This window comes from Pristis pectinata, chromosome 11 (assembly GCF_009764475.1).
Source record: "Pristis pectinata isolate sPriPec2 chromosome 11, sPriPec2.1.pri, whole genome shotgun sequence".
NCBI lineage: Eukaryota > Metazoa > Chordata > Chondrichthyes > Rhinopristiformes > Pristidae > Pristis > Pristis pectinata.
This window is the reverse complement of record NC_067415.1, coordinates 3146925-3164305: the sequence shown is the minus strand read 5'-3', so window position 1 is coordinate 3164305 and position 17381 is coordinate 3146925. Positions and strand designations below refer to the sequence as shown.

Below are 17381 nucleotides of genomic sequence, written 5' to 3'. Positions count from 1 at the left end.
AATCCCTTCTGCCTGCACATGATCCATATCCCTCCATTGCCTGGATATTCATGTGTCTATCTAAAAGCCTCTTAAAGTCCACTATCATATCTGCTTCCACCACCAACACAGGGGTGGTGGTGGAAACATCGACTGTCCATTTCCCTCTGCAGATGCTGCCTGACCCATTGAGTTCTCCAGTGTTTTGTGTTGTTTCCCCTCTCACCTTAAATGCATGTCCTCTACCACTTGATATTTCTACCCTGGGAAACAGATTCTGACTGTCTACCCTATCTATGCCTCTCATAATTTTATAAACCTCTATCAGGTCTCCCCTCAGCCTCCGACGCTCCAGAGAAAACAACCCGAGTCTGTTCAACCTCTCCTTATAGCTCATACCCTCTAATCCAGGCAGCGTCCTAGTGAACCTCTTCTGCACCCTCTCCAAAGCCTCCACATCCTTCCTGTAATGGGGCGACCAGAACTGTACATGATTATTTAAAAGTAAAATTGATGTTATGCTGACGTAATGTGAGCCTTGTGCTTGAGAGGAAAGTTCCAGCATGTACAGTGAATGACAACTTTGTGGAAGTGTTACATGATATGTATCTGCAGATTTTACAAGCAAAGTACATATGTGGCTCTGAAGCTTTACTTCTGTGATATCAGGCTGTGAAAATAATTGCAAGATTAGGTGCAGAATAAGTATGATATCTGAAGACCATTGTCATCAGCACTGGGGTACACCTGCTCTGTTATTTTACTCCAACGTGGGAGGAATGCAGGTCCACGGTTCACAATCCCAGGTAAAAAAAGGCAACTCTGACAGTGTACTGCCCCTGCCACAGTGCAGTTCTCCCTCACTACCGTCCCCCCCACAGTGTGACCCTCCCTCAGTACTACCCCTTTTTTTTAATAATAAACATTTATTCACTAAAAGCACTACAAAAGACAACCAGTGTCAATACACTACATCTAATACAGAAAAGAAGAAACTATGCAACGACATACTACGGTAGAGAATGCAAACTAATACTAACGAAATACACACGCGACGCTACACCCGTTAACGCGACACTTCAAATAAGAATCGCGTTCGTACCATCCACGACACACGCGATCCCCTGAGGGGCCCACCGAGCGCGGAACTCAGCTAGGGTGCCCGCGGAAACCGCGTGCTCCCTCTCTAAACACACCCGCGCGCACACGTAAGCGCGGAAGACGGGCAGGCAGGCCGACCTGTCAGTACCCTAGGCCGCCCGCTGCCGCATTCAGTACCACCCTTCGCACAGTGTGACCCTCCCTCAGTACTGCCTCCCCCACAGTGCGTGGTCCCTCAGTACTGCCCCTCCCACAGTGTGACCCTCCCTCAGTGTGACCCTCCCTCAGTACCACCCCCCCCCACAGTGACCCTCCCTCAGTACGGTGCTCCCTCACCACTAAACATGCACCACCAGCTTGTATTTTGCACTCAAGCCTCAGGAGCAAGACTGATCCCAGAACACTTGGACTCAGTGTGAATGGAACCACCTGCCTCCCTGGATCTGCCGATCTATGTTTTAGAGGAGACACAAACAGAAGATTTCATGGTTCATGTGTTAGTCCTTTGGGAACTCACCGGGAAGATAATCTCCTCCTCCAGGACCTTGTCTCCAACCACCTGTGGGTGAAAACAAATCAGAGCACAATTAAAACTTTCCTTCAGAACAGTCCTCTTACTTAAGTAAGAACACACTATCATTAGAGACAATCTGAAAGAGATTCATTGGGCTAATTCTCAGGCTGAGAGGTTGTCCCATCATGGACAGTGAATGTAGTTGGAGCTATAGCCTTTGGAGAGTAGAAGAACGAGGGGGCGATCTTATTGAAAGGTTTTAGACCCTGAGGGAACTTGAAAGGGTAGAGGTTTCCACTAGTGGGAGATTCTCGACTGAGGGGACATAATTGCAAGATAAGGGGCTGGTCATTTCAAACTGAGGTGTGTCGAAATTTCTTCACACCGAGGGTGGGGAATCTGGAATTCTCTGCCCTGGAGGGTTGTGGAGGTTAGATCACTGGAGGTATTTAAAGAGGAGGGAGATACAGGGAACTGAGGGCAATGGAGAACTGGCACAGAAGAGCAAACCGAGGCCTGGGACAGATCAGCCTCAACCCTGAACATCAATTGTCCAATTCCCCGCACCGATGCTGCCCGACCCACTGAGTTCCTCCAGCAGACTGCTTGTTGCTCCAGATGCCAACATCTGCAGTCTCTTGGGTTTCCATGTTCAGTCATGACTCGATGGACTGAATGGCTTAATTCTTCTCCCATATCTCATGGTCTCCATTCAGCCATGATCGTATTGCATGGTGGGGCCAGTTGGAGGGGCCGAGCAGCATACTCCTGTTGCTATTTCCTGGCATTCAGACTGAGAGGTGAGGGCACTGGAGTGACACAACTGATGCTGGGAACCTAGACTGTAAAAGTGAATGGTAGTCGTGGATCAATTGCAGCTTTTCTGCTGTGCGTCAGCCTCTGGATACACTGCAGGAGTCTAGAGAGTGTAGGGGGATACCTACAAAAGAAACAAGGAGGGCAAAGAGGGGGCACAAAATATCACGGGTTTATAGGGTGAAGGAAAATACCAATGCATTTATAAATGTATTCAGGGCAGGTGGGTAACCAGGGTAACCTCCTCACCATCGGTAGTACATACATGAGGCACTGCCTCAAAAAGCAAACATCCATCATCAAAGATCCCCACCATCCAGGCCATGCCATCTTGGTATTAGTATTGGTATCGGTTTATTATTGTCACTTGTACCGAGGTACAGTGAAAAACTTGTCTTGCATACCGATCGTACAGATCAATTCATTACACAGTGCAGTTACATTGAGTTAGTACAGAGTGCATTGATGTAGTACAGGTAAAAACAATAACAGTACAGAATAAAGTGTCACAGCTACAGAGAAAGTGCAGTGCAATAAGGTGCAAGCTCACAACAATGTAGATCGTGAGGTCAGAGTCCATCTTATCGTATAAGGAAACCATTTAATAGTCTTATCACAGTGGGGTAGAAGCTGTCCTTATGTCTGGTGGTACGTGCCCTCAGGCTCCTGTATCTTGTACCCGATGGAAGAGGAGAGAAGAGAGAATGTCCCGGGTGGGTGGGGTCTTTGATTATGAGTGGACCTGTAGAGCTTCTCACAGCTCCCATCGAGCAGGAGGTACAGAAGCCTGAAGTCCCCACACCACCAGGTTCAGGAACAGCTGCTTCCCTTCAACTATACGGTTCTTGAACCCACTGGCACAACCCTAATCACTACCTCAGTGCAGCCACACTGGGACCACTTTGCACTACAATGGACTTTTTTTTTGTTCTAATTGTGTTCTTTCTTGTAAAAATTGTGTACAATTTATGTTTAATTTATGTTTTTCTTGTGAATGCTGCTTATCTGATGCTCTGTGCCTGTGATGCTGCTGCAAGTGAGTTTTTCATTGCACCTGTGCACACATGGACTTGTGCATCTGACAATAAACTCAACTTTGACTTTGAAAGTGTATGACCCATTAGGAACCAAGTGTTATCTGTGTGTGATGTCAAAGGACATTGGTGAGGTGTCAAACGAATATTTCTCTTCGGTATTCACTGAGGAAAAGGACATTGTTGGAGAATTCAGAAAGCGCGGTGAAATTCTGGAACAGGTTATCATTAAAAGGTGGAGATATTAGATGTCTTAGTGGGCCTAAAGATGTACATATCCCCAGGGCTGGTTGAGATATAAGAGAAGGTATTTCTTTATTGGTCACATGTACATCGAAATACACAGTGAAATGCATCTTTTTGCGTTACTGAGAATGTGCTGGGGGCATTTTATTTAAACCTTCGCTGGCCACAGGTGAGGTGCTAGATGACTGGAGGACAACAAACATGCTGCCTTTATTTAACAAGGACAGCAGGAATAAGTGTGGAAATTACAGGCGTGCGTCTGACGTCAACGCTGGGGAAGTTATTGGAAAAAGTTCTGAGGGACAGGATTAATCTGTATTTGGAAAGGCAGGGATCAATCAAAGATAGCATGGCTTTGTTGGGGCGATCCTGTCTGACCAACTTGACTGACTTTTTCAGAAATAACACTGCGTATAGGTGAGGACAGTGTGGTTGATATAATGCATGCAGTCTTACATAAGGCCTTTGACAGGGTCCCACATGGGACACTGATCCAAAAGATTGGAGCCCATGGGATCCAGGGCGAGTTGAACCCAAAATTGGCTTGGTAATAGGAGACAAGAGGGTGATGGTGGGGTTGTTTCTGTGATTGAAAGCCTCCCATGACCAGTGGTGCTCCACTGTACTGAGGTACAGTGAAAAACTTGTCTTGCATACCTGTTTGTACAGATTCAATTCATTACACAGTGCATGGAATGGTCACTGGGACCTTTACTGTTGTTAAAAAACATCAATGATCTTAAATGTCATAAGTTATATGATTAGTTTGTAGATGATATGAAAATTGGGTGGTGTTGTTGATAGTGAGGAGAGTGTCAGAAAACTACAGGGGGACATTTATCGTTTGGTAAATTGGACAAAGTAATGACAGATTGAATTTAATCCTGATTAAGTGCACTAGTAACAGTAGGACATACACAAGAATGGTAGGGCCTTGGGATATTGAAGAACAGAGAGAACTCTGTGTACAATTCCAGAGATCCCTGAAGGTGGCAGCGCTGGTAGATGAGGTGGAGGTGTACGGGATACTTGCTTTCATTAGCTGGGCACGGAATATAATGAGCAGGGAAATAGAAGTTTATAAAATGTTGGTTCGGGCCACAGCTGGAACACTGTGTGCAGGTCTGGTCACCGCACTATAGGAGAGAGGTGGTTGCACTGGAGATTCACCAGGACATTGCCTGGATGGAGCGGGTTCAGTTTCAAGGAGAGACGAGGTGGGCTGGGTCTGTTTACCCTGGAGCAGAGGAGGTTGAGGGAGGACATAATGGAGGTATATGAAGTTATGAGAAGGACAGAGAGGGTAGGTAATTGGAAACCTGTTAGAAACATGGAATATAGAACACGACAGCACAGTACAGGCCCTTTGGCCCACAATGCTGTACCGGCATTTTATCCTGCTCTAAGATCTACCCAACCTTTCCCTCCCACATAGCCCCCCATTTCTTTATCATTCATCTGTCTATCTAAGAGTCTCTTAAATGTCTCTAATGTATCCGCCCCCACCACCTCTGCGGCAGTGCGTTCCACGCACCCACCACTCTCTGTGTAAAAAACTTATCTCTGACATCCCCCTTTTACCTTCTTCCAATCACCTTAAAATTATGTCCCCTCATGTTAGCCATTGTTGCACTGGGAAAAAGTCACTGACTATCCACTCGATCTATGCCTCTTATCATCTTGTACACCTCTTTCAAGACACCTCTCATCCTTGTCTCCAAAGACAAAAGCCCCAGCTCACTCAACCTATCCTCATAAGACATGCTCTCCAATCCAGGCAACATCCTGGTAAATCTGCTCTGCACCCTCTCTAAAGTTCCCATAGCTATGCATCTAAAACCAGAAGGCATAGGTTTAGGGTAAGGGCTTTAGAAAGGATTTGAATAAATTTTTGACCCCGAGGGTGGTTAGTCAGAGTCTAGAATGCACTACCTGAGAGGGTAGTGGAGGCAGAGACTCTGGTGTGTATATGGAACGAGCTGCCAGAGGACGTGGTAGAGATGGGTACAATTGCAAGGTAGTGTATCAGTTAGCGTAACACTTTACAGCATCAGCGACCCGGTTTCAATACGTCCACTGTCTGTAAGGAGTTTGTATGTTTTCCCCGTGTCTGCGTGGGTTCCTCTGGGTGATCTGGTTTCCTCCCACATTCAAAGATGTGCGGGTTGGGAAGTTGTGGGTGTGCTATGTGGCAGCGGAAGGTGGCGGACACTGTGGGCTGCCCCCAGAACACTGCGCAAAAAGATGTATTTCACTGTGTGTTTCGATATACATGTGACTAATAAAGAAATCTTATAAGGTTTGAAAGACACTTGGACAGGTCCATGGATAGGAATGGTTCAGAGGGATATGGGCCAAATGCAGGCAAATGGGACTAGCTCAGATAGACATCTTGGTTGGCAGGGACAGGTTGGGCCAAAGGGCCTGATTCCATTCTTTATAACCTCTATATATGACTCACAAGGTTTAGGAAGTACCCGGGTGAGCACTTGAATGGTTAAGCATAGAAGGTTATGGGTCAAGTGTGGCTAAATGGGATTAGCACTGATAAGTACAATGGTTGGCATTGAGAATTGGTATTGGTTTTATTATTGTCACTTGTACCGAGGTACAGTGAAAAACTTGTCTTGTGTACCGATCGTACGGGTCAATTCATTACACAGTGCAGTTACATTGAGTTAGTACAGGGTGCATTGAGGTAGTACAGGTAAGAACAGTAACAGTACAGAGTAAAGTGTCACAGCTACAGAGGAAAGTGCAGTACAATAAGGTGCAAGGTCACAACAAGGTAGATGTGAGGTCATAGTCCATCTCATTGTATAAGGGAACCGTCTCAATAGTCTTATCACAGTGGGGTAGAAGCTGTCCTTAAGTCTGGTGGTACGTGCCCTCCGACTCTTTTATCTTCTACCTGATGGAAGAGGAGAGAAGAGAGAATGTCCCAGGTGGGTGGGGTCTTGATTATGCTGGCTGCTACATCAAGACAACGAGAGGTAAAGAACAGAGTCCAAAGAGGGGAGGCTGGGTCTGTGATGCGCTGGGCTGTGTCCACAACATGGGACATAGTGGGCCGAAGGGCCATTTATGACTCTATGATAGGACACTACCATACAACACAGAAGGAGGCAGTTCATCCGACTATGCCTGTGCTTGCTCTGTGAACGAATTCCCAAATTAGTCTCTCCCCCACCCCCCACTGATCACCCTTTGCCAAGTTCCCACCAAGGGTGCCATTTGAATCTACAGCCACTGTCCTTTCAGACAGTGGGACCCAGGCCAGGAGGGGTAATATTAAGTAAGATAAGATAAGATATCTTATAGTCACATGTACATCAAAACACACAGTGAAATGCATCTTTTGCGTAGGGTGTTCTGGGGGCAGCCCTCAAGTGTCGCCACGCTTCCGGTGCCAACATAGCATGCCCACAACTTCCTAACCCGTACGTCTTTGGAATGTGGGAGGAAACCGGAGCACCGGAGGAAACCCACGCAGACACGAGAAGAATGTACAAACTCCTTACAGACAGTGGCGGGAATTGAACCCGGGTCGTGGCGCTGTAATAGCATTATGCTAACCGCTACATTACTGTACAGTTAACAATGGCAGCTTAACAGCAGAGACCTCATCTCAAACAAAACAAAGGCTTGTTCGACGCCACATAGCTTGTTTCCATTGAGATAATGGCTTCCAGTGAAAGAATTGGCTCTCTGTGGAATGAGGAAGCACTTTATCCAAAGAGCTTTATTGACTGTATTTACTGGAGAGCTCTCAGAGTGAATGAAGTGTGCCTTCCTCCGAAGGATTTAACAAAGTACTCCGGTCAACTCTGATTAGAACTTTTTCTAATCAACCTCACGAGTACTTCAGTAGGACACGAAGGATTCATTATGAATTAACCTTGTAACTGGGATGGACGTTGCCTTAGCAACTGAGCAGAGGTCATGTTACTTCTACAGCTGAAGCAGTTGCTGTGGAGAACAGGTCTTTCCAGGATTGTAGATTTAATCACACACTCCCAGGGCAGAGAGAACACAGATTACACACAGAGTGAAGCTCCTTCTATACCGCCCCATCACACACTCCTGATGCAGAGGAGGGAGCAAGTCATAGAGTCATACAGCACAGAAACAGGCCCTTTGGTCCCAACTGGTCCATGCTTACCAAGATTCCCATCTAAGCTAGTCCATTTGCCTGCGTTTGGCTCATATCCCTGTCAACCCTTCCTATCCATGTACCTGTCCAACTTGTCTCTTAAAAGTTGTAATTGTACCTGCCTTAACCACTTCCTCTGGCAGCTCGTTTCATTTACCTATCACCCTCTGTGTGAAGAAGTTACCCTCAGGTCCCTTTTAAATTTCTCCCCTCTCACCTCATGCCCTCTAGTTTCTTGATTCCGTTTCTTTGGGGAAAAGACTGTGTGCATTCACCCTATCGATGCCCCTGTTGATTTCATACACCTTTGAGAGGGCACCCCTCAGTCTCCTACGCTCCAAGTCCTAGCCTGTCCAACTTCTCCCTATAACTCAGGCCCTGGAATCCTGCTAACATTCCCATAAATCTTCTTTGCACTCTTTGTCAGGAGACCTCCTTCTAAGTTTGTTCCTGAGCAACACACACAAAGTGCTGGAGGAACTCAGCAGGTCAGGCAGCATCCACGGAGGGAAATAAACAGTCGACATTTCAGGCCGAGACCCTTCATTAGGACTGGAGAGGAAGAGGACAGAAGCCAGAATAAGAAGGTGGGGGGAGGGGGAGGAGCGCACGCAGGCAGGGGACAGGTGAGTCCAGGTGAGAGGGGGAAGGTAGGTGGGTGGAGGAGGGGTTGAGAAGATGCAGTAAGCTGAGAGGTGATGGGTAGAAGAGGCCAAGGGCTGAAGAAGGAGGAATCTGGTTGGAGAGGGCAGTGGACCATGGAATAAAGGATGGGGGAGGGGAGGAGAGGAGATGGGCAGGTCATCAAGGCAGGGGAAGGGAGCCCCAGGAATAAGGGAAGACAAAGGAGGGGGTGGGGGAAGGAAAACAAGGGGAGGGGTTACTGGAAGTTCGAGAAATCGATGTTGAGACCATCAGGTTGGAGAGTCCCAAGGCGGAATGTGAGGTGTTGTTCCTCCAACCTGCGCCTGGCCTCGACGTGGCGGTAGAGGAGGCCGTGGATAGACATGTCAGTGTGGGAGTGGGATGTGGGATTGGAGTGGGTGGCCACCGGGAAGTCCCGGCTGTCGCGGCGGACGGAGCGAAGGTGCTCGACGAAGAGGTCACCCAATCTGCGTCGGCTCTCACCGATGTACAGGAGGCTGCACCTCCTGTAAGTAAACAATAAGTGTCGACTGTTTATTTCCCTCCACAGATGCTGCCTGACCTGCTGAGTTCCTCCAACACTTTTTGCGTATTGTTCCAGATACATCCAACATCTGCAGAGTTTCTTGTGTTTAGGTTTGTTCCTGAGTTTGCCCAGGGTGGCAATTCACAGGTCGAGGCAGTGGACCATCAGGGCCTCCACAGAACTGCCTGCCTGCCCCCCTTCTGAGGATACATCCGTACCTGGGTGTCCCTGTGGAGAGGGAGCACATGGTCCGCTGGCTCCTTGGAGACCTTCTGGGACCAGTAGGGACCACAGGGGCTGAAGTGTGTCCTGGACAGGGATGGTCATGTTTTAATCTGGACAGGGATGGTCATGTTTTAATTTAATTAAGGGCATAGTTTTTCAGGTGAGAGAGGGCAAGTTGAAAGATTTACGAGGCAAGTTTTTTTTGCACAGAGAGCACCTGTTCTTTAACATAGAACATAGAACAGTACAGTGGCTCCTCAACACATCATTGATCAAGAGTTTGGTCAGTTGTCCTAATACTTTCTTATGTCATTCAGCAAGTGACATCTCCGTTTTAAGCCCAATCAAAGTTGTCCCCAGTACCCTTGAAGTGAGATCCAAACCGATGGTCTGTCTGAGCCAGAGGTGAGAACCCACTGCCCTCTGAGGCACAGCTGGTACACAGGTGAACGGTATTTTCACGTCCGTCAGATTTGAAACCATCGAGAGCGCTGGGTGACAATGCCGAGCTCCCAAATCCTCACTGACCTGGCAGAAGAGATGAGTGTCGCCTTCTGCTACAACCAGCATGCAACAACACATTGACTGGGTCTCCGTTGTAACTGGAAAGGAAGCAGAAACACGTGAGTCCATATACACAACATCCAACACAGCAATGTCATAGATTAGTGTCCTAATACCTGGTGCCGCAATCCACTGGTTCATAGGGTCATAGAGTCATACAGCATGCAAACAGGACCTTCTGCCCAACTGGTCCCATTGCTGGCCAAGATGCCCATCCAAGCTAGTCCTATTTGCAGTGTCTTGGTCCGTAACGTTCTAAACCTTTCCTATCCATGTACCTGTCCAACTGCCCTAAAATCTGCCTCAACCAATTCCTCTAGCAGCTCGTTCCACATACAGGACCACCCTTTGTGTAAAAAAGTTGGCACTCAAGTTTCCCATTAAGTCTCTCCCTCTCACCTTAAACCTATGCCCTCTGGTTCTTGACTTCCCAACCTTGGGAAAAAGACTGAGTGCATTCACCCTATCGATGCCCCCTCATGATTTTATACACCTATATAAGGTCACCTCTCAGTCTCCTACACTCCAAGAAATAAAGTCCCTAGCCTGCCCAATCTCTCCCTATAGTTCAGGCCTCGAGTCCTGGCAACATTGTAAACCTTTACTGCAGTCTTTCCAGTTTAATGATACAACTTTCCTCCCTAAACCCTGCTTCAGAACAGGGTTTCAGCTCATTCCATTGAAAAGACCCCCTGTTTCTCCAATAATTCAAGCTTCCTGTCGTCGAAATCATAGATCCATGGAGAGATACAGCAAGGAAACAGGCCCTTCGGCCCACCAAGGCTGTGCCGACCAGCAACCACCCATTTAGACTAATCCTACGTTAATCCATTTTTTTTAATTCTCCCCACATTCCCATCAACTCCTCCCAGATTCTACCCCTCACGCACACACTGGGGGCAATTTACAGTGGCCGATTAACCCACCAACCCCGCATGTTTTTAGGATGTGGGAGGAAACCGGAGCACCCAGGGGAACCCACGCAGTTACAGGGAGAAGGTGCAAACTCCACACAGACCGCGCCCGAGGTCGGGATCGAACCCGGGTCTCTGGAGCTGTGAAGCAGCTGCTCTACTAGCTGCGCCATTGGGCTGCCCTTCTTAAATCACCTTAATTTACTTCCTGGATCTGCACATCACTAGGAAGATCAGCATTTATTGCCCATCCCTAACAGCCCCCTGAGAAGGTGGGGGTGAGCAGCCTTCTTGACCCACTGCAGTAACTAGTAAACCACTGTAGTGACTAATAAAGATATAGAAACATAGAAAACCTACAGCACAATACAGGCCCTTTGGCCCACAAAGTTGTGCTGAACATGTCCCTACCTTAGAAATTACTAGGCTTACCCATAGCCTTCTATTTTTCTAAGCTCCATGTACCTGTCTCAAAGTCTCCAAAAGACCACCGTTGCCGGCCAGCCCATTCCACGCACTCACACTCTCTGAGTAAAAAACTTACGTCTGACATCTCCTCAGTACCTACTCCCCAGCACCTTAAACCTGTGTCCTCTTGTGGCCACCATTTCAGCCCTGGGAAAAAGCCTCTGACCATCCACACGATCAATGCCTCTCATCATCTTATACACCTCTATCAGGTCCCCCCTCATCCTCCGTCGCTCCAAGGAGAAAAGGCTGAGTTCACTCAACCTGCTTTCATAAGACATGCTCCCAATCCAGGCAACATCCTTGTAAATCTCCTCTGCACCATCTCTATGGCTTCCACATCCTTCCTGTAGTGAGGTGACCAGAACTGAGCACAGTACTCCAAGTGGGGTCTGACCAGGGTCCTATACAGCTGCAACATTACCTCTTGGCTCCTAAATTCAATATCTTATCTTATCTTATGCAGTCCTCCTGGTGAAGGTGCTCCCGCTGTGTTGTTTGGGAAATAATTGCAGCATTTAAGAGCATTTAGACAGGCACATGAACAGGCAGGGAGTGGAAGGATGTGGACCATGTGCAGCAGAGGGGATAGTTTGGATTGGCATCATGTTCATCACCAACATGGTGGGCCGAAGGGCCTGTTCCTGTGCTGTACTGTTCTATGTTCTATTTATTCCTATTGGAACTTTCACCACCGAGAAGTTCAAAAATGGGAAAAAATATCGACGGGTGGAGTGTTTTTCGAAGACATTGAAAGACGAAGATGTTCAGAGGGATGAGTTTCCTTGCACTATAAGACCATAAGATATAGGAGCAGATTAAGGCCATTCAGCCCATCGAGTCTGCTCCACTATTCAATCATGGCTGATTTTTCTCAACCCCATTCTCCTGCCTTCTCCCCGTAACCCTTAACCTCCTTACCGATCAAGAATCTATCAATCTCTGCCTTAAATACACCCAATGACTTGGCCTCCACAGCCGTCTGTGGCAACGAATTCCACAGATTCACCACCCTCTGGCTGAAGAAATTCCTCCTCATCTCAGTTCTAAAGGGACGTCCCTTTATTCTGAGGCTGTGCCCTTGGATCCTGGACTCTCCCACTGATGAAAACACCCTTTCTACGTGAAAGTCAACACATGGATTCAACAAGCAATTACAGGACGAACAACACATTAATGCAGAAGGATGTGTTGGGAAGTGTGGAGACATCTTGCACCAGTTACTTAGGGTCTGTTGAGAAGGCACCTGGAATATTGTGTACAGGCCTGGTCTCCCCAACTCAGGAAGGATAGACTGGCCAGAGAGGGAATGCAGTGAAGCTTCACCAAACTGATTCTTAGGTGGGGTGTGGGGGTTGTTTGTCCAGTGACGAGAGGCCAAGCAGACTGGAGCAACACACAAAGCGCTGGAGGAACTCAATGGGTCAGGCAACACCTATGGAGGGAAATGGACAATCGACGTTTCGGGCCAAAAGATGAAGGTTCCTGAGCCAAAATTTCAACTGTCCATTTCCCTCCACAGACGCTGCCTGACCCGCTGAGTTCCTCCAGCAGCTTGTGTTTTGCTCCAAATTTCCAGCATCTGTCGTCTCTTGTGTGTTCAAGGAGACTGGGCCTGGGACTCAGAGAAGTTTAGAAGATTAAGAGGTGATCTTATTGAAGTATATAAAAGTCTTACTAAACTTGAGAGGGTAGGTCATAGAGTCAGAGAGTCACACAGCACAGAAACAGGCCCTTCGGCCCAACTGGTCCATGCCAACCAAGACGCCGCATCCAAGCTAGTCCCATTTGCCAATGTTTGACCCACAACCTTCTCAACCTATCCAATCCACGTACCTGTACAACTGTCTTTTAAATGTTGTTATTTGAACCATAGAACCATAGAACCATACAGCACAAAACAGGCCCTTCGGCCCACCATGTTGTGCCGTCCATCAAACCACCCTCACACTATCTAACCCCTTCCTCCGGCATATCCCCCCATCCCACACTCCTCCATATGCCTATCCAACAAACTCTGAACCTGTCCAATGTATCTGCCTCCACCACCACCCCAGGCAGTGCATTCCATGCACCAACTACTCTCTGGGTGAAAACCTCCCCCTGACATCTCCCCTGAACCTCCCACCCATAACCTTAAAGCCATGACCTCTCGTCTTGAGCATTGGTGCCCTGGGAAGGAGGCGCTGACTGTCTACTTTATCTATCCTCTCAATATTTTATTATACCTCTATCATGTCTCCTCTCATCCTCCTCCTTTCCAGTGAATAAAGCCCCAGCACATTAAGCCTCTCCTCATATTCCATACTCTCTAATCCAGGCAGCATCCTGGTAAATCTCCTCTGCACCCTCTCCAACGCCTCCACATCCTTCCTATAATGAGGCGACCAGAACTGAACACAGTGCTCTAAGTGTGGCCCAAATAGAGTTTTGTAAAGCTGCATCATCACCTCGCGGCTCTTAAACTCAATCCTGCGATTTATGAAAGCCAACATCCCATTGGCCTTCTTAACTGCTCTTTCCACCTGTGAGGCAACTTTCAATGAACTGTGAATATGAACCCCCAGATCCCTCTGCTCCTCCACACTGCCAAGTACCTTTGCTTAGTTGTTTGAAAGTTGTCTCAAAAGTTGCAGTACAGGTAGACAAATAAAGTGCAAGGGTCATGACGAGGTAGATTGAGAGATCAAGAGGTCATCTTTATTCTAAAAGAGGTCCATTCAAGAGCCTGATAACAGTGGGATGGATGTGGAGATGATATTTCCCCTTGCTGGGTGTCTAGAACCAGGGGTCACAGTCTCAAAGTAAGGGGTTGGGACGGAGATGGGGAATAATTTGTTCACCAGAGGGTGTTGAATCTGGTCATTGGTGATTGGTTTATTATTGTCACATGTACCGAGATACAGTGAAAAGCTTCTGTTTGTGTGCCATCCAGACAGATCATTCCATACCTAAGTACATCAAGATAGTACAAGGGAAAAGCAAGTAGCAGAATTCAGAATAAAGTGTTACAGTTACAGAGAAAGTGCAGTGCAGGCAGACAATAAAGTGCAAGGTCATAACGAGGTAGATTGGGAGATCAAGAGTTCATCTTTATCGTACAAGAGGTCCATTCAAGAATCTGATATCAGCGAGATAGAAGCTGTCCTTGAGCCTGGTGGTATGTGTTCTCAAGCTTTTGTATCTTCTGCCTGAAGGGGGTGGGGGGGGGGGGGGTGCAGGGTCTTTGATTATGTCGGCTGCTTTCCCGAGGCAGCGAGAATTCTCTACTGCAGAGGCAGTGGAGCTCAGTCACCCATTCAAAACAGAGATCGATAGATATTGGAAATTAAGGAAGTCAAGGAATACGGCTTAGTGCATAACGTGGTGCTGAGGTAGAGAGTCAAGTGTGACTCATATGTCAGTCCTCAGCCTCCTCCACTGCCAGGAGAATTCCAAGCACAAACTGGAGGAACAGCCCCTCATTTTCCATCTGGGAACCTTGCAGCCTAACGGCATGAACACTGAATTCTCCCACTTTGGGTAATCCCCACCCCCCCCCCCCCCCACCATCCTTCTTCTCTTCTTCCCTTTCTAGCCCTTTTTTCTCCCCCTCTCTCCTTACCTGTGACCCATCCCCCGGTGGATCTGCTCTCCCCTCCTCCCCCGCACCTGCCCATCACCATCTCTTACCTGCATCTACCTATCACCACCCTGTGCCCACCCCGCCCTCCCCTCTCCTGTCCACCTATCACTGCTGTTTTTTCCCTCCTATAAATGGCCTTCCTCTTTTCCTATCTTTGGTCCTGACCCAAAACGTTGACCGCCTGCTTTTCTCCACGGATGCTGCCTGGCCTGCTGAGTTCCTCCAGCATCGTCGTGTTTTTCATCATGTGTGACAAACCCTGGGGGGGTTCTACAAGTAGTTCAGAATCATATGACATGTCCCCCAATTTGGACCCCCCCTCCAATTCACCAACAGTAACATCACCGGCAAACACAAAAACCCACATGGAATAGTTTGTGATCAAAAGGAGCAAACAGAAGACTTACATACTGAACAATCTTCAGCTGAAGAGCAGTGGCATCAAGATCGTACAGTTCACCTGCAGAAAGTGAAATGACAGGAAGTTATTCCAGGACGTTCTTAATTCCTCTCCGCTTCAACCTTCCACCGAAGGTGCTGCCTGCCCAGGACTGTGTGGCCGATTCTGCTCTAACTCCATCTACAGGTTTGCAGATGATCCCACCGTTGTAGGCCGTATCTCAAACAGCGATGAGTCGGAGTACAGGAAGGAGATAGAGAGCTTAGTGACATGGTATCATGACAACAACCTTTCCCTCAATGTCAACAAAAGAGCTGGTCATTGACTTCAGGAAAGGGGGGCGGTGTACATGCACCTGTGTACATCAATGGTGCTGAGGTCGAGAGGGTCGAGAGCTTCAAGTTCCTGGGAGTGAAGATCACAAACAGCCTGTCCTGGTCAAATCACGTAGAAGCCACGGGCAAGAAAGCTCACCAGCGCCTCTACTTCCTCAGGAGGCTAAAGAAATTCAGTTTGTCCCCTTTGACTCTCACCAACTTTTACTGATGCACCATAGAAAGCATCCTATCTGGATGTATCACGGCTTGGTACGGCAACTGCTCTGCCCAGGACCACAAGAAACTGCAGAGAGTTGTGGACACAGCCCAGCGCATCACGGAAACCAGCCTCCCCTCCTTGGACTCTTTCTTTATCTCTGGTTGTCTTGGTGAAGCAGCCAGCATAATCAAAGACCCCACCCACCCGGGACATTCTCTCTTCTCTCCTCTTCCATCGGGTACAAGATACAGGAGCCTGAGGGCACGTACCACCAGACTTAAGGACAGCTTCTACCCCACTGTGATAAGACTATTGAATGGTTCCCTTATACGATGAGATGGACTCTGATCTCACGATCTACCTCGTTGTGACCTTGCACCTTATTGCACTGCACTTTCTCTGTAGCTGTGACACTTTACTCTGTACTGTTATTGTTTTTACCTGTACTACCTCAATGCACTCTGTACTGACCCAATGTAACTGCACTGTGTAATGAATTGACCTGTATGATCAGTATGCAAGACAAGTTTTTCACTGTACCCCGGTACAAGTGATAATAGTAAACCAATACCAATACCATGACATGCCGTGTGAAGCCATGACCAGATGCATGAGAATCAGATTTCATTGCTAATACGTCATCAACCAGAGTAAAGATTCCATTCTCCCCCATCCAACTCCACCTTCAGTTTGACAGTGTTTCCCCATTAGCAATCTCAGCGTAGAACAGGACAGCACAGGAACAGGCCCTTCAGCCCACCGTGTCTGTGCTGACCATGATGCCAATTTAAACCATTTCTGTCTGGCTGCACGTGGTCCATTTCTCACCACTCCCTGCCTGTCCATGTGCCTGTCTAAATGCTTCTTACACATTGTCGTCACACCTGCCTCCACCACCCACCCCTGGCGGCCCGTTCCAGGCACCCACCACTCTGTGTAAAAAACTTGCCCCGCACATCTCCTTTAATCTTTCATCCTCTCACTTTAAAGCTGTGCCCTCTAGTATTTGACATTTCCACCCTGGGGAACAGACTCTGACTGTCTACTCTCTCATAATTTTATAAACCTCTATCATGTTTCCCCTCAGCCTCCACCGCTCCAGAGAAAACAGCCCAAGTTTGTCCAACCTCTCCTTATAGCTCATACCCTCTAATCTAGGCAGCATCCTGGTGAAGTTCTTCTGCACCCTCTTCAAAGCCTTCACATCCTTCCTGTAATGGGGCGACCAGAACTGCACGCAATACTCCAAGTGTGGTCCAACCCAAGTTTTAAACTGCTGCAACATGACTTCCCAACTTTTATACTCGATGCCCCAACCAATAAAGGCAAGTATTCCATGTGTCTTCTTTACCACCCTATCTACTTGTGCTGCCACTTTCAGGCAGCTATGGACTAAGACCCCAAGATCCTTCTTTACATCAATGCTCCTCAGGGTCCTGCCATTTACTGTTTATTTTCCTCTGACATTTGACATCCTAAATCACAACTTCTCACACTTGTCCGGATTAAACTCCATCGGCCATTTCTCGGTCCATATTTCCAACTGATCTTTAACCTGCTGTATCCTTTGACAACCTTCCTCCACAACTCTGCTAACACTCCTGTCACCTGCAAATTACTAAATAGCCCACATA

At 47.7% G+C, this 17381-nt stretch overlaps 1 protein-coding gene across 1 annotated transcript in view; it reads right to left on the bottom strand.

Moving 5' to 3' along the window:
* The window catches only part of LOC127576113 (cGMP-dependent 3',5'-cyclic phosphodiesterase), a 194406-nt gene that overhangs the window by 80746 nt on the left and 96279 nt on the right, over positions 1–17381 (bottom strand). The window contains 2 exon segments of the mRNA XM_052026499.1: positions 1598–1639; positions 9768–9841. Coding sequence (XP_051882459.1) covers positions 1598–1639; positions 9768–9841 — 116 coding nt within the window.